This window comes from Balaenoptera borealis, assembly GCF_965194805.1.
Source record: "Balaenoptera borealis genome assembly, chromosome: 11".
Classification (NCBI taxonomy): Eukaryota; Metazoa; Chordata; class Mammalia; order Artiodactyla; family Balaenopteridae; genus Balaenoptera; species Balaenoptera borealis.
The window spans coordinates 66,116,251-66,139,705 of NC_138868.1; the positions used below are offsets into that span (position 1 = coordinate 66,116,251).

The 23,455-nt window shown below is 38.4% G+C and overlaps 1 protein-coding gene and 1 long non-coding RNA gene across 2 annotated transcripts in view; both read right to left on the bottom strand.

Annotated features, from left to right (window-relative positions):
• LOC309605146 overlaps positions 1-23,455 on the bottom strand; it is a 303,910-nt gene that overhangs the window by 139,341 nt on the left and 141,114 nt on the right. The window lies entirely within an intron of this gene.
• Positions 22,132-23,455, bottom strand: part of RAB38 (RAB38, member RAS oncogene family) — a gene marked incomplete at its 3' end in the record, with an annotated part of 63,099 nt that continues 61,775 nt past the window's right edge. Inside the window, exon 3 of the mRNA XM_082340533.1 lies at positions 22,132-23,007. Within this exon, the coding sequence (XP_082196659.1) occupies positions 22,855-23,007 (153 nt within the window). The remainder of the gene's footprint in view (positions 23,008-23,455) is intronic.

Genomic DNA, 23,455 nt, shown 5'->3' on the forward strand with positions numbered 1-23,455 from the left:
AAACACAATACAGTGGCACACATACCCATACACACACATACACCTCACAAACACAGAGCTCCCATCTAGGGAGCTTAATGAATGGAGGCATACATTAAGATATGCCAGATGAGACTCCTCCAACACTTGTAGTGCTTGACATTCTCTTAGAACAAGAGTGACGGGGAGATGCAAGAGGGAAGAGATATGGGAACATATGTATATGTATAACTGATTCACTTTGTTATAAAGCAGAAACTAACACACCATTGTAAAGCAATTATACTCCAATAAAGATGTTAAAAAAAAAAAAAGAATGATGGGGTCTGATCTCTCTAAATCTAAATGTATGGTTGCCACAGAACAGACCCTTGACACATAGGGTCAAGGTATGACTTTTGCCTTGTGATAATTTGAATTTTAATTCATATCAGAATAATAATAGTTAACATTCCCTTAGTTCAAGATTTCAGGGACTCTACTTCAAATAGATTCTCTCATTCAATCCATTCAGCAACTCCATGATTAGGAATTTTATTCTTACTGTTTTATTAGAAAGTATTTAAGGTAAAAAACTCACCCCATCCTCTAACCCAAACCCCCAAGAATGAGGATAACACAGTACTGACAAATGTCCTAAACTCTGATTTAAGGTCAAAGTAAATTAAAAAGCAGTTATGCAATGCCTCTTTTATGGGAGTCTAGCGTTCTTCAGAGGGAACAAAAGAAATGAAAGAGGGGAATGAGATGGCGTGTAACCTTAAAAAAAATAAGAAAATAGTATGAGAAAGTACTTTAAAATGGCATGTTAAAATTATAATCCATAGCACAATAGTCCTTGATATTTCATATTTTATGTTCTACGAATGCAATATATCAAAGAACCTGGTTCCCTTTTTAATTAAAATAGAAAACTGAGCATTTCGGGGGAGGAAACTGTCATGTCTGTATTTATTCTGTTATTAGAATTCTAGTTTTTGCAAAGTTAAGGTATGAACAACCTCAGTAGTTTTGGGAAGTACTTTTTATGGCCATGGATTTAAAACAAACTAAGATAATTCAGTAGTCAAAATTGTAATGGCACTTTTGGTAGCACAGATGTACTATAACACTAACTATAAAACACAAAGACGACTTATTCATTTTAGTAATACTGATATTATGGGCAAGCAGGTTTTGCAAGAGCCCCCAGGTTTTATCTTTCAAGTAGACAAAATAGTTCTTAGGAAATCCTGTTTTCTCTTAAATTTATTTTTATTTACTGCCATAACACTTTTCTTTGACTATTATGGAGCAAACTTATCTTTCTCAAGGGTATTGTAGAAGAGGGGGAGAGAAGAGACTCACATTTGAATTTAATCTGATCTCCTCCAACTGAAAGTGACATTGCTGTAATCTGACATCATGTGTTTCGTGTCTGCAAAGCTTTCTCTTCTTTTCATATATTTACCACCCTTCCCCCAAATATGTTGGAAGACCTTCTGCAGGGGATCTGCTATGCTTGTGAGTTTAAATAGGAGATATGATCATATCTTACTGTGCCCTTTGGGTATTTCAAAACATCACTGATGAGAGTAGAAATTGGTGTACACTTTCCAAAAGTAATTTTAAGATTGCTTTAAATTTTTGCTTAACTTTTGATTCAGCAATTTCACTCCTAGGAATTTATTCTAAGGAACTGATCATGGGTGTGCATAAAAACTTATCTTTGTAGCACTATTTAAAGGCAAAGCTACTGACATAACTTAAATGTCCATCATTAATGGTTTGGTTAAAAAAACACATGATATATAGTAATACAACAGAATATTTATTCATCCTCAAAATTTATGCTGTATAGACTATTTAATGAACTTAAAAGTATTTACTACCAATTATTAAGAGAAGAAATTTAGGACACAAAACATTATATTCAAAACAAATCCATGTAGGCAGAGAAAAAGTCTAGTTACTGTGGGTAGTGGAATCACTCATGACTTTTATATTAGTTTTACTTATTTTCTATAATACATATGTTTAATATTCATTATGAGAGACAATATGTTATAAAGAGATTGCTATCTTTCATACAGCAAAAAATGTTTTGACTCCCATGGACACAAGCTCGCTAATGTTTTCAACAGCTGGTTATCAGGTGACCAATAAAGAAATTTAAGAATATATATAATTCTGTTCTTTAAATTATATGATTTATAGTCATATTTTTAACTACATTATTTATTTATATAACTATTTCTATTTCTTCCCATATAGAAATAATTGGACACTGACAATTATAATTCCCCATGAGATTCAGAGAAAATAGAATGAAATATAAATTGCAGTGGTTAACCTGGGGATCATGGAGAAAGTGAGAAAATAACAATAGCAAACATCTGCACTTACTATGTGCCAGACGTTTTTCTACAAGTAGAGCACTCAGAACTGTACCTGGCACAGAGTAAATGTCATGTAAACATCTGACACAGCTATTGTTGCTGTAGTTGAATCTTTACAAGAAAGAACAGTCAAGTATGGTACTATTATCATCATCTCAATTTTAAAGATTAGAAAAAGCAGAGGATTATAAGAACACATATTAGAGTTTACCAGACACCTTGAATAGTCTCAACAGAATAGAATTTTTCCCTTTGTTCTAACAATACTCAGGTAGGTGGTTCACGATTCTTAGGGCAAGTCAACATTACCTGGGACCCAGAATCCTTCTATCTTTTTACTCTTCTCTTCTCCATATGAGGCTTCCATTTTGGAGTTCAAGGTGACTGCTCCAGCTCCCCACTTCATGTCTACATTCCAGAGATGAAGGGAAAAACACATTCTTTTCTTTGAAAGACAACACTCAGAAATTACCTACATAATTTCTGTTGATTTTATATGGGCCAAATTTTTATCACATGGCCATGCCCACCTACAAGGATGGCTGGAAAATGTATTTATCTGAGTGTCCAAATGCCCAGCAAAAATATATATTCTCATGGAAGAAGGAGAGAAAGTTATTAGGCAGTGTCTTAGTCCATTTGCACTGCTATAACAAAATTATCGTAAAATGAGTGGCTTGTAAACAATAAACATTTATTTCTCACAGTTTTGGAGATTAGGAAGTCCAAGATCATGGTGTCATCCAAAACGGCATCTGGTGAGAGCCCACTTCCTCACTGATGGTCCACTTCTCACTGCAACCTCACAAGGCAGAAAGGGCAAGGGCGGGAAGTGGGGAGGTCTGACAAATGTTCTCTTTCTTCGGATGCTCTTCCTCAGCCACAGAAGTGGTGGCTTTACCCTGCACCTGCTAGTCCTGTATTCTTTAAGGTTATTTTTAACTTTAATTAATCTCTTTTTGCTAGCTAATAATTCTTTGTATTAAATGTTACTTGTTTACTGTATGATGACTATCTCTCTACTGAACCTTAACTGATACATACACAAAATAAATATACAATCTTAAAAATTGGTGCCATCTAAACTATGGTCACATAGAATCATGGTGAAACAAAGTCTTTTAAGTCAGCCAGTCTTGTTTGAGTGCTGGCTCTGTCACTTGCCAGCTATGTGACCTGGGAAGAGTCTCTAAATATCTCTGACCTCTAAAATTGGGTTGACTCTCTACACCATATTAACAAAATGAAGAATAAAAACCATATGATCAGGGACGAGGCAAGATGGCGGAAGAGTAAGACGCGGAGATCACCTTCCTTCCCACAGATACAGTAGAAATACATCTACACGTGGAACTGCTCCTACAGGACACCCACTGAACGTTGGCAGAAGACGTCAGACCTCCCAAAAGGCAAGAAACTCCCCCCGTACTTGGGTAGGGCAAAAGAAAAAAGAAATAACAGAGACAAAAGAATAGGGACGGGGCCTGCACCAGTGGGAGGGAGCTGTGAAGGAGGAAAGGTTTCCACACACTAGGAAGCCCCTTCGCGGGCGGAGACTGCGGGTGGCAGAGGGGGGAAGCTTCGGAGCCACGGAGGAGAGCGCAGCCACAGGGGTGCGGAGGGCAGAGCGGGGAGATTCCCGCACAGAGGCTCGGCGCCGAGTAGCACTCACTGGCCCGAGAGGCTTGTCTGCTCAGCCGCCGGGGCGGGCGGGGGCTGGGAGCTGAGGCTCCGGCTTCGGTGCTAGCCGGGAGGAAGTCCGGGAAAAAGTCTGCAGCTGCTGAAGAGGCAAGAGACTTTTTCTTGCCTCTTTGTTTCGCGGTGCGCAAGGAGAGGGGATTCAGAGCGCCGCCTAAACGAACTCCAGACACGGGCGCGAGCCGCGGCTATCAGCGCGGACCCCAGAGACGGGCAGGAGATGCTAAGGCTGCTGCTGCCACCACCAAGAAGCCTGTGTGCGAGCACAGGTCACTCTCCACACCGCCCCTCCCGGGAGCCGGTGCAGCCCGCCACTGCCAGGCTCCCGTGATCCGGGGACAACTTCCCCGGGAGAACGCAGGGCACGCCTCAGGCTGCTGCAACGTCACGCCGGCCTCTGCCGATGCAGGCTCGCCCCGCCTCCTCCGTACCGCTCCCTCCCCCCGGCCTGAGTGAGCCAGAGCCCCCGAAGCAGCTGCTCCTTTAACCCTGTCCTGTCTGGGCGGGGAACAGACGCCCTCAGGCGACCTACATGCAGAGGCGGGTCCAAATCCAAAGCTGAACCCTGGGAGCTGTATGAACAAAGAAGAGAAAGGGAAATCTCTCCCAGCAGCCTCAGAAGCAGCGGATTAAAGCTCCACAAACAACTTGATGTGCCTGCATCTGTTGAATACCTGAATAGACAACGAATCATCCCAAATTCAGGAGGTGGACTTTGGGAGCAGGATATATTAATTTTTCCCCTTTTCCTTTTTTTGTGAGTGTATATGTGTATGCTTCTGGGTGAGATTTTGTCTGTATAGCTTTGCTTTCACCATTAGTCCTAGGGTTCGGTCCGTCTGTTTTTTTTTTTTTTTTTCTTTTTTTTTTCCTAATAAATGTTTTCTTAATAATTTTTCCTTATTTCCTATTTTTAGAGATAAAAAAATTTTTTTAATAAGTTTTTTCATATTTTTTATTTTAAAAAATTAAAAATTTTTTTTCTTAATAAATTTTTTCTTAATTTTTTTCTATTTTTTATTATAAAAAATTAATAAATCTATTTTTAAAAATTAAAAAAAATTTATTTCCTTAATAAATTTATTCTTAATTTTTTTTCTTATTTTTTATTATAGTAGTTTTATTTAATTTTATTTTATCCTCTTTTTTTCTTTCTTTCTATTTTTTTCTCCCTTTTATTCTGAGCCGTGTGGATGAAGAGCTCTTGGTGCTCCAGCCAGGAATCAGGGCTGTGCCTCTGAGGTGGGAGAGCTGAGTTCAAGACATTGGTCCACCAGAGACCTCCTGGTTCCACATAATATCAAAAGGCGAAAGCTCTCCCAGAGATCTCCATCTCAACACCAAGACCCAGCTCCACTCAACGACCAGCAAGCTACAGTGCTGGACACCCTATGCCAAACAACTAGCAAGACAGGAACACAACCCCATCCATTAGCACAAAGGCTGCCTAAAATCATAATAAGGCCACAGACACCCCAAAACACACCACCAGAGGTGGACGTGCCCACCAGAAAGACAAGATCCAACCTCATCCACCAGAACACAGGCACTAGTCCCCTCCACCAGGAAGCCTACACAACCCACTGAACGAACCTTAGCCACTGGGGACAGATACCAAAAACAACGGGAACTACGAACCTGCAGCCTGTGAAAAGGAGACCCCAAACACAGTAAGATAAGCAAAATGAGAAGACAGAAAAACACACAGCACATGAAGGAGCAGGGTCAAAACACACCAGACCTAACAAATGAAGAGGAAATAGGCAGTCTACCTGAAAAAGAATTCAGAATAATGATAGTAAAGATGATCCAAAATCTTGGAAATAGAATAGACAAAATGCAAGAAACATTTAACAAGGACGTAGAAGAACTAAAGAGGAACCAAGCAATGATGAAAAACACAATAAATGAAATTAAAAATACTCTAGATGGGATCAATAGCAGAATAACTGAGGCAGAAGAACGGGTAAGTGACCTGGAAGATAAAATAGTGGAAATAACTACTGCAGAGCAGAATAAAGAAAAAAGAATGAAAAGAACTGAGGAGGACAGTCTCAGAGACCTCTGGGACAACATTAAACGCACCAACATTCGAATTATAGGGGTCCCAGAAGAAGAAGAGAAAAAGAAAGGGACTGAGAAAATATTTGAAGAGATTATAGTTGAAAACTTCCCTAATATGGGAAAGGAAATAGTTAATCAAGTCCTGGAAGCACAAAGAGTCCCATACAGGATAAATCCAAGGAGAAACATGCCAAGACACATATTAATCAAACTATCAAAAATTAAATATAGGGCTTCCCTGGTGGCGCAGTGGTTGAGAGTTTGCCTGCCAATGCAGGGGACTTGGGTTCGAGCCCTGGTCTGGGAGGATCCCGCATGCCGCGGAGCAGCTGGGCCCGTGGGCCACAACTGCTGAGCCTGTGCGTCTGGAGCCTGTGCTCCGCAACAAGAGAAGCCGCGATAGTGAGAGGCCCGCGCACTGCAATGAAGAGTGGCCCCCGCTCGCCGCAACTGGAGAAAGCCCTCGCACAGAAACAAGGACCCAACACAGCCATAAATAAATAAATAAATAAATAAATAAATAAATAAATAAATAAAATTAGCTATAAAAAAAAGTTAAATATAAAGAAAACATATTAAAAGCAGCAAGGGAAAAACAACAAATAACACACAAGGGAATCCCCATAAGGTTAACTGCTGATCTTTTAGCAGAAACTCTGCAAGCCAGAAGGGAGTGGCAGGATATACTTAAAGTGATGAAGGAGAAAAACCTACAACCAAGGTTACTCTACCCAGCAAGGATCTCATTCAGATTTGATGGAGAAATTAAAACCTTTACAGACAAGCAAAAGCTGAGAGAGTTCAGCACCACCAAACCAGCTTTACAACAAATGCTAAAGGAACTTCTCTAGGCAAGAAACACAAGAGAAGGAAAACACCTACAATAACAAACCCAAAATATTTAAGAAAATGGGAACAGGAACATACATATCGATAATTACCTTAAATGTAAATGGATTAAATGCTCCCACCAAAAGACACAGACTGGCTGAATGGATACAAAAACAAGACCCATATATATGCTGTCTACAAGAGACCCACTTCAGACCTACAGAAACATAAAGACTGAAAGTGAGGGGATGGAAAAAGATATTCCATGCAAATGGAAATCAAAAGAAAGCTGGAGTAGCAATTCTCATATCAGACAAAATATACTTTAAAATAAAGACTATTACAAGGGACAAAGAAGGACACTATATAATGATCAAGGGATCGATCCAAGAGGAAGGTATAACAATTGTAAATATTTATGCACCCAACATAGGAGCACCTCAATACATAAGGCAAATACGGACAGCCATAAAAGGAGAAATCGACAGCAACACAATCATAGTAGGGGACTTGAACACCCCACTTTCACCAATGGACAGATCATCCAAAATGAAAATAAATAAGGAAACACAAGCTTTAAATGATACATTAAACAAGATGGACTTAATTGATATTTATAGGACATTCCACCCAAAAACAACAGAATACACATTTTTCTCAAGTGCACATGGAACATTCTCCAGGATAGATCATATCTTGGGTCACAAATCAAGCCTTGGTAAAGTTAAGAAAATTGAAATCGTATCAAGTATCTTTTCCGACCACAACGCTATGAGACTAGATATCAATTACAGGAAAAGATCTGTAAAAAATACAAACACATGGAGGCTACACAATACACTACTTAATAACGAAGTGATCACTGAAGAAATCAAAGGGGAAATCAAAAAATGCCTAGAAACAAATGACAATGGAGACACGACGACCCAAAACCTATGGGATGCAGCAAAAGCAGTTCTAAGAGGGAAGTTTATAGCAATACAAGCCTACATGAAGAAACAGGAAACATCTTGAATAAACAACCTAACCTTGCACCTAAAGCAATTAGAGAAAGAAGAGCAAAAAAAACCCCAAAGCTAGCAGAAGGAAAGAAATCATAAAGATCAGATCAGAAATAAATGAAAAAGAAATGAAGGAAACAATAGCAAAAATCAATGAAACTAAAAGCTGGTTCTTCAAGAAGATAAACAAAATTGATAAACCATTAGCCAGACTCATCAAGAGAAAAAGGGAGAAGACTCAAATCAATAGAATTAGAAATGAAAAAGGAGAAGTAACCACTGACACTGCAGAAATACAAACGATCATGAGAGATTACTACAAGCAACTGTATGCCAATAAAATGGACAACCTGGAAGAAATGGAGAGATCTTAGAAATGCAGAACCTGCCGAGACTGAACCAGGAAGAAATAGAAAATATGAACAGACCAATCACAAGCACTGAAACTGAAACTGTGATTAAAAATCTTCCAACAAACAAAAGCCCAGGACCAGATGGCTTCACAGGCAAATTCTATCAAACATTTAGAGAAGAGCTAACACCTATCCTTCTCAAACTCTTCCAAAATATAGCAGAGGGAGGAACACTCCCCAACTCATTCTACGAGGCCACCATCACCCTGATACCAAAACCAGACAAAGATGTCACAAAGAAAGAAAACTACAGGCCAATATCACTGATGAACATAGATGCAAAAATCCCCAACAAAATACTAGCAAACAGAATCCAACAGCACATTAAAAGGATTATACACCATGATCAAGTGGGGTTTATTCCAGGAATGCAAGGATTCTTCAGTATACGCAAATCAATCAACGTGATACATCATATTAACAAATTGAAGGAGAAAAACCATATGATCATCTAAATAGATGCAGAGAAAGCTTTCGACAAAATTCAAAACCCATTTATGATAAAAGCCCTGCAGAAAGTAGGCATAGAGGGAACTTTCCTCAACATAATAAAGGCCATATATGACAAACCCACAGCCAACATTGTCCTCAATGGTGAAAAACTGAAACCATTTCCACTAAGATCAGGAACAAGACAAGGTTGCCCACTCTCACCACTATTATTCAACATAGTTTTGGAAGTGTTAGCCACAGCAATCAGAGAAGAAAAAGAAATAAAAGGAATCCAAATCGGAAAGGAAGAAGTAAAGCTGTCACTGTTTGCAGATGACATGATACTATACATAGAGAATCCTAAAGATGCTACCAGAAAACTACTAGAGCTAATCAATGAATTTGGTAAAGTAGCAGGATACAAAATTAATGCACAGAAATCTCTTGCATTCCTATACACTAATGATGAAACATCTGAAAGTGAAATTAAGAAAACACTCCCGTTTACCATTGCAACAAAAAGAATAAAATATCTAGGAATAAACCTACCTAAGGAGACAAAAGACCTGTATGCAGAAAATTATAGGACACTGATGAAAGAAATTAAAGATGATACAAATAGATGGAGAGATATACCATGTTCTTGGATTGGAAGAATCAACATTGTGAAAATGACTCTACTACCCAAAGCAATCTACAGATTCAATGCAATCCCTATCAAACTACCACTGGCATTTTTCACAGAACTAGAACAAAAAATTTCACAATTTGTATGGAGACACAAAAGACCCCGAATAGCCAAAGCAATCTTGAGAACGAAAAATGGAGCTTGAGGAATCAGGCTCCCTGACTTCAGACTATATTACAAAGCTACAGTAATCAAGACAGTTTGGTACTGGCACAAAAACAGAAATATAGATCAATGGAATAGGATAGAAAACCCAGAGATAAACCCACGCACATATGGTCACCTTTTCTTTGATAAAGGAGGCAAGCATATACAGTGGAGAAAAGACAGCCTCTTCAATAAGTGGTGCTGGGAAAATTGGACAGGTACATGTAAAAGTATGAAATTAGAACACTCCCTAACACCATACACAAAAATAAACTCAAAATGGATTAAAGACCTAAGTGTAAGGCCAGACACTATCAAACTCTTAGAGGAAAACATAGGCAGAACACTCTATGACATAAATCACAGCAAGATCCTTTTTGACCCAGCCCCTAGAGAAATGGAAATAAAAACACAAATAAACAAATGGGACCTAATGAAACTTAAAAGCCTTTGCACAGCAAAGGAAACCATAAGCAAGACCAAAAGACAACCCTCAGAATGGGAGAAAATATTTGCAAATGAAGCAACTGACAAAGGATTAATCTCTAAGATTTAACAAGCAGCTCATGCAGCTCAATAACAAAAAAACAAACAACCCAATCCAAAAATGGGCAGAAGACCTAAATAGACATTTCTCCAAAGAAGATATACAGATTGGCAACAGACACATGAAAGAATGCTCAACATCATTAATCATTAGAGAAATGCAAATCAAAACTACAATGAGGTATCATCTCACACTGGTCAGAATGGCCATCATCAAAAAATCTAGAAACAATAAATGCTGGAGAGGGTGTGGAGGAAAGGGAACACTCTTGCACTGTTGGTGGGAATGTAAATTGATACAGCCACTATGGAGAACAGTATGGAGGTTCCTTAAAAAACTAAAAATAGAACTACCATATGACCCAGCAATCCCACTACTGGGTATATACCCTGAGAAAACCATAATTCAAAAAGAGTCATGTACCAAAATGTTCATTGCAGCTCTATTTACAATAGCCAGGACATGGAAGCAACCTAAGTGTCCATCATCGGATGAATGGATAAAGAAGATGTGGCACATATATACAATGGAATATTACTCAGCCATAAAAAGAAATTAAATGGAGGTATTTGTAATGAGGTGGATGGAGTTAGAGTCTGTCATACAGAGTGAAGTAAGTCAGAAAGAGAAAAACAAATACAGTATGCTAACACATATATATGCAATCTAAGGAAAAAAAAAAAAAAGGTCATGAAGAACCTAGTGGCAAGATGGGAATAAAGACACAGACCTACTAGAGAATGGACTTGAGGATATGGGGAGGGGGAGGGGTGAGATGTGACAGGGTGAGAGAGTGTCATGGACATATATACACTACCAAATGTAAAATAGATAGCTAGTGGGAAGCAGCCGCATAGCACAGGGAGATCAGCTCGGTGCTTTGTGACCACCTAGAGGGGTGGGATAGGGAGGGTGGGTGGGAGGGAGATGCAAGAGGGAAGAGATATGGGAACATATGTATATGTATAACTGATTCACTTTGTTATAAAGCAGAAACTAACACACCATTGTAAAGCAATTATACTCTAATAAAGATGTTAAAAAAAAAACCATATGATCATCTCAATAGAGGCAGAAAAAGCTTCTGACAAAATTCAAAACCCATTTATGATAAAAACTCTCCAGAAAGCAGGAATAGAGGGAACCTACCTCAACATAATAAAGGTCATATATGACAAACCCACAGCAAACATCAATCTCAATGGTGAAAAACTGAAAGCATTTCCTCTAAGAGCAGGAACAAGACAAGGATGTCCACTCTCACCACTATTATTCAACATAGTTTTGGAAGTCCTAGCCACGACAGTCAGAGAAGAAAAAGAAATAAAAGGAATCCAAATTGGAAAACAAGAGGTAAAAGTGTCACTGTTTGCAGATGACATGATACTATACCTAGAAAATCCTAAGGATGCTACCAGAAAACTCCTAGAGCTCATCAATGAATTTGGCAAAGTTGCAGGATACACAATTAATGCACAGAAATCTCTTGCATTCCTATACTCTAACAATGAAAGATCAGAAAGAGAAATTAAGGAAACAATCCCATTTACCATCACAACAAAAAGAATAAAACACTTAGGAATAAACCTACCTAAGGTGGCAAAAGACCTGTACTCAGAAAACTATAAGACATTGATGAAAGAAATGGATGGAGAGATGTACCATGTTCTTGGATTAGAAGAATTAATATTGTGACAATGACTATACTACCCAAAGCAATCTACAGATTCAATGCAATCCCTATCAAATTACCAAGGGCATTTTTTTCACAGAATTAGAACAAAAAATTTTACAATTTGTATGGAAATATGAAAGACCCTGAATAGCCAAAATAATCTTAAGAAAGAAAAACGGAGCTGGAGGAATCAGGCTCCCTAACTTCAGATACTACAAAGCTACAGCAATCAAAACAGTATGGAACTGGCACAAAAACAGAAATATAGATCAGTTGAACAGGATAGAAAGCCCAGAGATAAACCCACGCAACTATGACCACCTAATCAATGACAAAGGAGGCAAGAATATACAATGGAGAAAAGACAGTCTCTTCAATAAGTGGTTCTGGGCAAACTGGAGAGCTACTTGTAAAAGAATCAAATTAGAACACTCCTTAACACCATACACAAAAATAAACTCAAAATGGATTAAAGACCTAAATGTAAAACCAGACACTTTAAAACTCCTAGAGGAAAACATGGGCAGAACACTCTTTGACATAAACCACAGCAAGATCTTTTGTGACCCACCTCCTAGAGTAATGAAAGTAAAAACAAAAATAAACAAATGGGATCTAATTAAACTTAAAAGCATTTGCACAGCAAAGGAAACCATAAATAAAACAAAAAGACAACCCACGGAATGTGAGAAAATATTTGCAAATGAAGTGACAAACAAGGGATTAATCTCCAAAATATACAAACCACTCATGCAGCTCAATAAAAAATAAATAAATAAAATAAAAAAACCAATCAAAAAATGGATGGAAGATCTAAATAGACATTTCTCCAAAGAAGATACACAGATGGCCAGAAAGCACATAAAAAGATGCTCAACATCAGTATTACAGAGATGCAAATCAAAACTACAATGAGGTATCACCTCACACCAATCAGAATGGCCATCATCAAAAAATCTACAAACAATAAATGCTGGAGAGGGTGTGGAGAAAAGGGAACCCTTCTGCAGTGTTGGTGGGAATGTACATTGGTACAGCCACTATGGAGAACAGTATGGAGGTTCCTTAAAAAACTAAAAATAGAACTACCATATGACCCAGTGATCCCACTGCAGGGCATATAACTGGCGAAAACCATAATTCGAAAAGATACATGCACCTCAGTGTTCATTGCAGCACTATTTACAGTAGCCAAGACAGGGAAACAACCTAAATGTCCATCAACAAATGAATGGATAGAGGAGATGTGGTACATGTATACAATGGAATATTACTCAGCCATAAAAAAGAACAAAATAATGCCATTTACAGCAACATGGATGGACCTAGAGATTGTCATACTGAGTGAAGTAAGTCAGACCAAGAAAGACAAATATCTTATGATATCACTTATATGTGGAATCAAAAAAAAGAGTACAAATGAACTTATTTACAAAACAGAGGTAGAGTCACAGATGTAGAAAACAAATTTATAGCTACCAGGGGATAAGGGAGGGAGGGATAAATTGGGAGATTGGGATTGTCGTATACACACTACTATATATAAAATAGATAATAAGAACCTGCTGTATAGCACAGGGAACTCTACTCAATACTCTGTAATGGCCTATATAGGAAAAGAATATTAAAAAAAAAAAAAAAGAGTGGATATATGCATATGTATAACTGATTCACTTTGCTGCATACCTGAAACTAACACAACATTGTAAATCAACTATACTCCAATAAAAATTTTAAAAATAAAATTGGGTTAATGATGATGGTCTTGTGGTGTTGCTATGAAGATTAAGTAGCATATGTACAGCAGTTGGTACAAAGTAAGTAGTAAATAAATAGTATTTTAAATACTTCACTATGATATTTTTTCAGTACCTATGATTTAGCATTATTTCATTTACTTGTATTATTCAAGTGATTGTGTTCCCCTATATACTCTCTGTGGTTCGTTGTGCACTATGTTCAAACAAAGCATTTCTGAATGTAGCTTAACCTTGGTCCTCTCATTTTGTTTCCTTTGACAAAGTGGATAGCTGAATACCACTTTTCTTAAAATTAACCGGGATTTAAGTCATTTATGAAATTCCTTCTGATGCTTCTTTTGGGAGATTCCATGATCCCACACTGTTTTGCACTTTCACAAAATTTTTATTTTCCATCTTTTTTGGATCCCTCTCAGTATTCTCTCTCTCTCTCTCTCACTAAAGTAGAGATTCCCACAACTTTATGGAATTTTAGGAATATCTATCTCCTGATTCTTGATTGAAAACACCATCTGGTTAAAGCACTTTTTAAAATTTAATTTTTTATTGAAGTATAGTTGATTTACAATGTTTCAGGTGTACAGCAAAGTGATTCAGTTATATATATGCATGTGTATATATATATGTATATATATTCTTTTTTAGATTCTTTTCCATTATAGGTTATTGTAAGATATTGAATAGAGTTCCCTGTGCTATACAGTAGGTCCTTGTTGTTTATCTATTTTATATATAGTAGTGTGTATCTGTTAATCCCAAATTCCTAATTTAAATTAGAAACTTTTTAAAAAGAGCATTTTAGTATTAATTTTTAAACATTAATTTAAATACTACGTGTGGTATGATATGCCTATTAGAACTTCCTCTACAGTAACTTCACAATGTCATCTATTACCAAAAAGCATTTGTAAGCTTTATTTTTATTCTCTAAACCTCTTGTCACTATTTACCTATTTATTTTGGAGTTACTGACTGTTTAGTTACTGTTAGCATAAAACATCGTTCTTCTATCAGTCATGTCTTTACATATTTCCCTACTAATAGAATATTTGAGAATATTTGAAGTAAAGCCTCCAATGCTTATAAAAATCTCCTATTTAAGTGGGAGTTATTATTGTAAATACACTTTACAGACCTGGAGGAACTTTCATATACTCTTGGTGGGAATGTAAATTGGTGCAGTTACTATGAAAACACTATGGATTTGCCTCAAAAAATTAAGAATAGGGACTTCCCTGGTGGTCCAGTGGTTAAGAATCCACCTTCCAATGCAGGGAACGCAGGTTCGATCACTGGTCGGGGAATTAAGATCCCACATGCCGCAGGTCAACTAAGCCCGGACACTGCAACTACTGAGCCTGCACGCTCTAGAGCCCATGTGCCACAACTAGAGAAGCCCGCACGCCACAACGAAGAGCCTGCGTGCTGCAATGAAAGATCCCACGGGCCGCAACTAAGACCTGATGCAGCCAAATAAATAAATAAATTTTTTTTTTTAAATTAAGAATAAGACTACCATATGATTCAGCTATTCCACTTCTGGGTATTTATCCAAAGAATATGAGAACACTAATATGAAAAGATATCTGTACCCCTATGTTCATCATAGCAGTATTTACTACAGCCAAGATATAGAAACAACCTAAGTGCCCATCAATGGATGAATCAATAAAGATGTGTCAGACACAATATAATACTCTGCATACAATGTAATACTAATCAGCCATTTAAAAAAGATGAAATCTTGCCATTTGCAACAGCATGGATGGACCTTGAGGGCATTATGCTAAGTGAAATAAATCAGGAGATGGGGAAGTACAAATACAGTACGATTTCACTCATATGTGAAATCTAAAAATAATTAAAAATAAATGGACAAAACAAAAAAAACAAACACATATATACAGAGAACAGAATAGTAGTTATCAGAGAAGAAGGGGGTGGGGGGAGGGCATGGGTAATGAGGGTCAACTGTATGATAATAAATGGAAACTAAACTTTTGGTGATAAGCACATTGTAGTGTATACAGAAATAAAAATACTGTATACATAAAACTTATCTGTTATAGCCCAATAAAAAAATGGTTAAAGAAAACATGGACTTTGAGGACCATGTACAGAGATACATGGGTACAAATCTAACTCCACTTTTAATTGTGTGGCTGTATTAGTCAGTAGAGTCTGAATTTCAAGTGGCAGAAGAGCAACTCAATATGCCTTAAACAGACGAACAAAGAAACCAAAGAGGAATTTATTGCTTCATGTAAACTAGCAAGTTAAAGTTAAATCAGGAATCACATAGAGCTGGACCAAGTCCCATCTGAGTCACATGGGTTGTTTTTTTTTTTCACTTCTCCCTGCCCTTCTCTCTCTCAAGCTTGCCTCTTCATCTCTCTGTGTATTGGTGTGTGCCCATCTAACTGTCGCATGTCACATGGGGTAAGAAAATAATGGCCATTTCCTATGGCTCCCTTTCCTAAAGTGTTGGTGGGGAATGGGGGAAGGCACAGGAGAGGACTCTGCATGGTTCAGTTGGATCACAAGCTTATCTCTAGATCTGTCACTTTAGCCGGGAGGAATGAGGTCCTTTGATTAGGAGATCAAAACGGCAGATACATTGACCAGGAATCCTGCCAGAATCACATAATACGTGTCGATATTGTTTTTTATCACTCTGTTTTCTTATCCATAAAATGTGAAATCACTCTCCCCTCAATAGGGTGGTAGTGATGATGAAATGACACTATGTTTGGAAAAGATATAATATAGAACTGAGCAATAAATGATAACTATTAACATTTATTATAATAGTAAAATAAAAATGAAGACTGCTATGTAGTAGGAACAGAAACAACCTTCTTTTCTTGATCTAGACAGGTATCTTTTGCTTGTCTTGTTAACCCACCTCCCTCTCCCCAAGGAAAGAGCAAATTTAAAGAGCAGAGACCCATGACTTTTATTCCTCATGTTTCCATGACAACAACTAACACAGAGAAAGGAAAGAAACTAACATATATTAAGCACTATGCACTTTAGTAGAGACCTTGACATGTGATCTACTTAAATGCACCAAACACAGCAACTTGCTCAGAGCAGTCATTTGATAGCTATTTGTTCAATAAATGCAAATTGATTGATGTTATACATCTGGCATAAGGTAACTTCTTAAAAGTTCAAGACGAAGCAGAACACATTGTATTGTATTACAAGTAATAGCAACTCTTTGATATTTCACATTAAAAAAAGAACTTTCATCAGGTTTCTCTAAATTCTTTTGAAAGCAAATTTTGTCCTAATAGAAAGCATAATCTGGGCCAGCTGGAATTTTGAATTCCAGAGTCTTATGTCTACCATTACAGTTTCAGTGAGAACACTGCACTTAGGACTATACTAAGGCTTGTGCCTGGGGATTAATATTCTGAAAAAGCAATCAAATCGAACAAGATAAGTTGATTTGTTGAAATAGGAAATTTCAGACTCATCAATGCAGTGAAATAATGTACATATGCTTCTCAGAGTTATTTGCCCTCATCTTTGAGAGTTGCTTTGGCTTAGTCCATCAGCACTTCTGACCTGTTAATTGGGATTTCTCATGCTCTTTTCTCCTATAATATTGGGGAGTTTATGGTGCTTGGAGATCCCAGAAAGACAAGAATATTTTCAGACAGAAAAAGCTGAGATGCAGCTGAATTTAAACACATGTATAATGCTAGTTCCAACATCTGAGTGCAAGACATGAATGGAGAAGTGATGACTAAATAGGCAGATGAAAATAGTGGTATAAAGGGACCTCCTAGCATTCCTCCTCTGGAATAAAACCAGGACTATACTCCATAGTGGGGTTAACATATTGCAATGGGGGAAACAAGAACCTCATACTGCTTTCTCCTGTGGCCCTACTTTTTCCTTGGCATAGCTTTATTCCTATTTATTTGCACACTAGACATGTCACCCATTTAAAGAATTAGGCTGCTGGGTTGGAATCCTTGCTTTGCCAGTTGGTTTCTGCATGAGCTTTGTTTGCCAAGTTGCTCAATATCTCTGTACTTCAGTTTCTTCATATATAAATTGAGGAGATGATTATTTTCGTGGAGGGTCATTGAAGGAATTGAAAGACATAATAAAGGTAAAGTTATACATCAGTGATTGTCCCATAGTATGTGTTCTATAAATAACAGTTGATATATTACTATAATGCAGCATGTGAATATTTGATGATTGAATCAATCAAGAGCTGTGCAAATTGGAAAAACTTGGTATTACCTACAAAGATCAACAAGGCTGTAAGGCTGTGCCATCTTGCTGATCCTTAAAGAATGGGTGGATTTCCAGGCAAAGAAAAGAAAAGAATATCACAAGTAGTAGGAAGAGGTAGCTGAACAAAGCAGTCCAAAATGGCTAGATCCCAGTGTTCCAGGAAGAAGATGGTAGGAACATATATTCTATTTCCTTAAATACAATTGGAGCTGCAGTCACCACATTTAGAAACAAATCATGTTTTCAGAAGAGAAATCTTGGTTTGAACATTTGACTTCTCTCTTGACACATGGTAAATTGTTTACATGTTTGAGTCTCCTACCTGATCATAACACCTTAAGCTCTGAGACCATGACTTAGTCATTTATATCTCCACAACAGTGCCTAGTCAAGTGCTGGGAATATAGTCATTGTTCAATAAATGTTTGTTGAGGGAGTTAAGGAATCACTGAATCAATGAGTATTCATTTTGAAGACTGTATACATAACAACTTTCTGTGATAGGTGACGGTTAGAAGATACTTAGTTCTGATCTTACCATACATATCTTAGACATCACATTTCAGTATATGTTTAGAAAGAAAAGCCAATCTCACTGACTAGAGATTCCATGGTAATGAGAGCTATTGTCCGGATGCTCAGATGTTTTAAAAGCGACCAGTAATTGTAACTCAATCAAAAATGAAAATCTCTGAATTGGGAGGTGATCTCTGGAAGCACTGCTAGAGGAGTAGAGAAGTGAGACAGGGAAGGAAAGGAAACCAAAAAGGGTGTGATAATGAGCAGGTTACCACTGTGTGGAGCTTTGCCTCAACCCCGCCTGCTGGGGAATCTCTGAGTGAATAGAGCAAGGCTCAGATTCACCCTAGCTGAGGGGTGAGGAACCTGGAGTATTTATCTACCAGCTTATGTCAGTCTCAGATGAGGCTGCTCCTGGAGGTGTTAACTCTGTAGCACTCCCGCCTGTCCAGCATGCAAGACAAATATGCTTCATGCACCCAGAGAACATTTTAAGGCAGAGCTGCAGGGGATTTCAGGGGATTGCAATGGAGGCCATACGCTGAGGGCACATGGACACTTCCTTTGCTATGGCCTACCATAGCCCATACCTCGCACTACCCAGATTCACTCATGCTGCAGGTTAAGTTCATTCTGTCCTTTCACTGATTATTTTAGGAGGTCACTTGTCACAGTTCCACAAGAGAGAGAAAGAAAGACAGAGAGAACTTACAAGAGGAGGCCTATAGTCTCAACTGTTGTAGTTAATCTTGAAACCATAATCGATATTTGTCGTTTCCCTCCTTTATTACCTCCATGCCCTCAACCAAACTGCTTCTCATCTAGGTTCATCATGTGGTGCAATAACTCAGCCTTTTATCCCTGAGAGAATGAGTCCCTGGTTACTTGTCCTCATTAAGATATTGTTGTTGCCATTGCCCTTTTGTTTCTCACCAGGGACGCATCAACAGGCAGGCCAGTGAGTTGCATGATTTCCAGACATATCCCTCCCTGCTCCATTATTTAACAGCAACCCTATGTCCTCCTCATAATCAGGATGAATTACCCCTGTCTGTATAGTAACTGCCTTCTCTGACTGCTGGCCTGTGGGCATAAGAGCCAAGAAGAATCAGGCAGCAGCTGAAGCTGTAGATTTACTGTGTGCCCTGGTAGACATAGCAAGACTTCTAACTCTGCAGAACTGGAAGTTGTAAAAAGGGGAAGGCCACTTTCTTTTTCTTTTTAATTTATTTTATTGAAGTATAGTTGATTTATAATGTTGTGTTGATTTCTGCTATAGAGCAAAGTGATTCCGTTATACATATATAATACATACACATTCTTTTCCATTATGGTTTATCATAGGATATTGAATATAGTTCCCTGGGCTATACAGTAGGATGGGAAGCCCATTTTCTTAAGTGGATTATTTAAAGAGCTAGTGGGAGGCTTCACTCCTACTTCCACCTTTCGATGCTCGCTATTCAGGACTCAGCACTACATATACTAACATCATTTAACAGCACAACCACATCTTGAACCTTAACCATGTAGGGTGTCATTCCCAGCAAAACACAACAACATATTTACAATCTCAAACCTGGTCTACAGAGACCAGTCACCACTAAGCTTCTCACTGAAGCTGCCATACCTCTCTGGGGACACTCCTTATTGCTTTAGTGAAGGGAGTGTCTTCTGGACTTTCCTGGGAAACATAATCAACCTGTAGTTTCTCTGACATTACGGAATAAATACATTATAACATGCCCACCTCTCTGAGACCTTGGTACTCTTCTCCAGTGCTTTGCCAAGGTAGTTCTGGCAACTTCACATCATTTATTTTAGACCAACATCCTTTCCAAGCTTCAAGGAGCTATTCCAGTAGCACATTGGGATCAGCTCCAGGTATACTTGCCAGAATGTTAAAAATTAACTCATGAAAGAGTGCTCTCACAGAAATAATGATCTGGTCTCACATTCTGTCCTCCCTGATCTAGCATCTCAAGACCAATTCCTCTGAATGTTTTCCAGATTCCTACTAGCATTTATTAGCCAGGTTCTGTAGTTCACTTGATTAATCATCCATTTCATCCTACAACATAGATCATACTTTTCCACTCAAGTCATATTGAGACTTGATCCTAATTATTTGTCCAGAAGCAATGAGGGGAGATGGGAGCAGAGCTTGAGAAGGGAAGTATCACTATATAAAACATCCTACTGAGGTGAGGCTTTAACATGGTAATTGACTGTTCTCCCACTGGAAAGGGTAAGGGCCTCTTTTTCTGGAGCAGAGTTTCAGAAGATTCTCTGGGTTCAAGACTCTTAAGAGCATCTACCCAAATATCTCCTCCGATGTTTCAGTGTCTGACTATTTCCTTATACAGATCCTGATTATAGTGGAGAAGACTTGCTAGCTCTGTGAATTCGGCCTCCTTTATAACTCTACTTTTCCTAAAATTAAATCTTAGTCCCGATTTTCAGCATGGTCTATCCTGTAGCTGAAGGAAACGAAGGTCATTTTGATTGTTGCTTGGAGGTCTTTAAACTTTTACACCAAATCTTGAGTTGAGTGTTGGCTGACCCAAGTCTGTAATTTTTTTCCCTATGGAGTTTTATGGAAGTTAACTCTGCAATCTCATGTCTTTCAAATACAAGAGCAATAGGATTTTACTTCTGTCTGTATTCTATCCCAATCCACCTCATGAGAGTCTTAGTAATTATGGCGCTGTAGCCTGCCAGGGATTAGCTCCCCTACATTATCCACCAGCAAGGGGGTCCCTGCTACCATCTGGTAGTGAATCACTCAGTTCAAACGCTGGTATTGAGGATCTGTTTCCTAAACCGCCTCTGTCCCAACTAGCTTAGGCGAGGTTTGGGTTCCCATATAAGACCCTGAAACAGGATTTGAGTGAAAGTAGTTTATTTGGAAAGCGACCTAGGAAGCACCAGTAGAAGAGTGGGGAAGTGAGGAAAGAAGGAAATGAAGCCAATAAAGGATGCAGCAGGTGGGAAGGCTTCCCCTGTGGGAACCAAGGACTATTAGTGCCACTGGGGTTGTCTAAGAGGCTGCATAGAGCATGCCTCAGAACTGGTCTTCCCAAGAGACAAAGAACCTAAGGTATTCATCCCCCAGTCCCTGCTGTCATTGGTTTTGGGCTGCTCTGGAGACCTTAACTCACTGGCCTGCCTGCCTCTTGCGTCAAGGGCTCCAGAGGCCAGAGAATGCCCTTAGGGAAAGGGTCACAGAGACAAATAATAGGAAGCTGTGTGGTTGGTACTTACGGAAACAATGACTGCCAAGATAATATGGAGAGGACACCCAAAAACACTGGTTACAAAGCTCCTGTGAGTGCATTATGAATATTAATGAAAAATAGTGCCTTTAAACAGTAGTAGCTACCTGCAGCATACCTGCACCACAGCCATTGTGTAAAGCAAGATATCACCATGCATATTTTAGTTGTTTCTCTGTATGTTGATTAGCTTGGCACCTTTCCTGACCAGAATATATGAGGATATATTCCTCTGCTTAACCAAAAATGTGTATATGTACTGCTTGCTTTCCTGACCTAAATGCCAATGTGAACTGTAGATATAGATGCTTTGGATTCATCTCCGTTTAAATAGTACCATTCCTTTAAGTGCATATTTCGCATCTCTTTTTTGAAATTAAATTTTAGAAATGGGTCTTGAGAACTATGGACACACAGTCAAAAAAAAAAAGTTTAGAATACTAAGAAACTTAAAGCACTTGCAGAAATAAGGAAACAGCATCTTTTAATGTTTTATTTTCACTTGTGAAAATATATATAATATGTATTACACGCACAGAAGAGTCCCACAGCTTGAGTCACAGAAAGCTAAAAGAAAGGCACATACCAGGGGCAGTCTTTTCATAAAGTTTTCAGTTAAACCAACATTCAGGGCATGGCAAGGGACAATAAAAGCAACAAAAGCACAGGAAGCCTGTGTACATGACTCTGAAGAGCTAAATCAGAGACAACTTTAGGTCTGTTGAGAATGGAGGTCATCTCTGGAGAAAATACTGTTTCTACTTAGTAGGCCTGTCAGACCAGCAGAGGATGTACTGAAATATGAACAAAGACACCAGGGGCAAAGTGAAAGCCAATGCTTAACTTGACAGCTAGTCTGTTCTTCTCCCCCTTCTCTTTCAGACCTGAGGCCTTGGCTGACTCAAAGAAGCAAATAACCAGGCTGACTCTGGCCCTGCACAATTATGGTCAGCTACAAGACAGAATTTTGTAACAGACTAAATATTTTAAAAGCTTGTAAACACTGTGCTGATGCTGAGAAAAACATAAAAAGAACATTTGCTATTTCTCTTAGAGGAAAGATACAGGCATAGATCTTTGGCTTGCCCCAGGTGTATCCCTATCCTGATATTTGCCCAAAATGGTAGGAACTGAGACACAATTCATGAGATGATTGGATCACTTCCATCATATGCCAGCACAGGAGCCTACTAGGATTTAGCACAGCTGGAGCAGCTGACAACCCTGGGAGATGTGAGATGGGGCCTCACGATGTCAGGCTGAATGGATTCCATCAGGTCACACTCGTTCGCAAGTATATGTTTCACCAGGCATCTGGAAGCTTCATCAATGTTGATATTTTCCTAAGGGGAAAAAACAGCTCTTATTATTCAATATTCTACAAGGATGCTATGGCAGAGATTTATATGAGACAAAAAGGCAGTATTTAAATATCTCTTCCTAAACCCTATCCATGCATCCTCTTTCTATTCCCTTCACTCTCATTTATTACCTCTAAGAACTTTACTCTTCAGTCCTTCACAAAAGTAAAATATGTATTTGTTTTGTCACTTAGGAGGAATAGTGTTTGGTGGGCTCACTTAGTAGATTGAACTTAAATTAGAGGGCAATTTGCTTATTTTTACATACTCTTACATTATAGCATAATATTGTAGAAGACACAGTAGGTCTTCAATCTAATTTAGGTTCATAATTGCACTCTGCCATATACTACCTTTGTGACCTTGATGTGAAATAGGAATAATAAGACACCTCTTGCAGCAGTCATTAGTGGTTTCACAAGTACTCTGG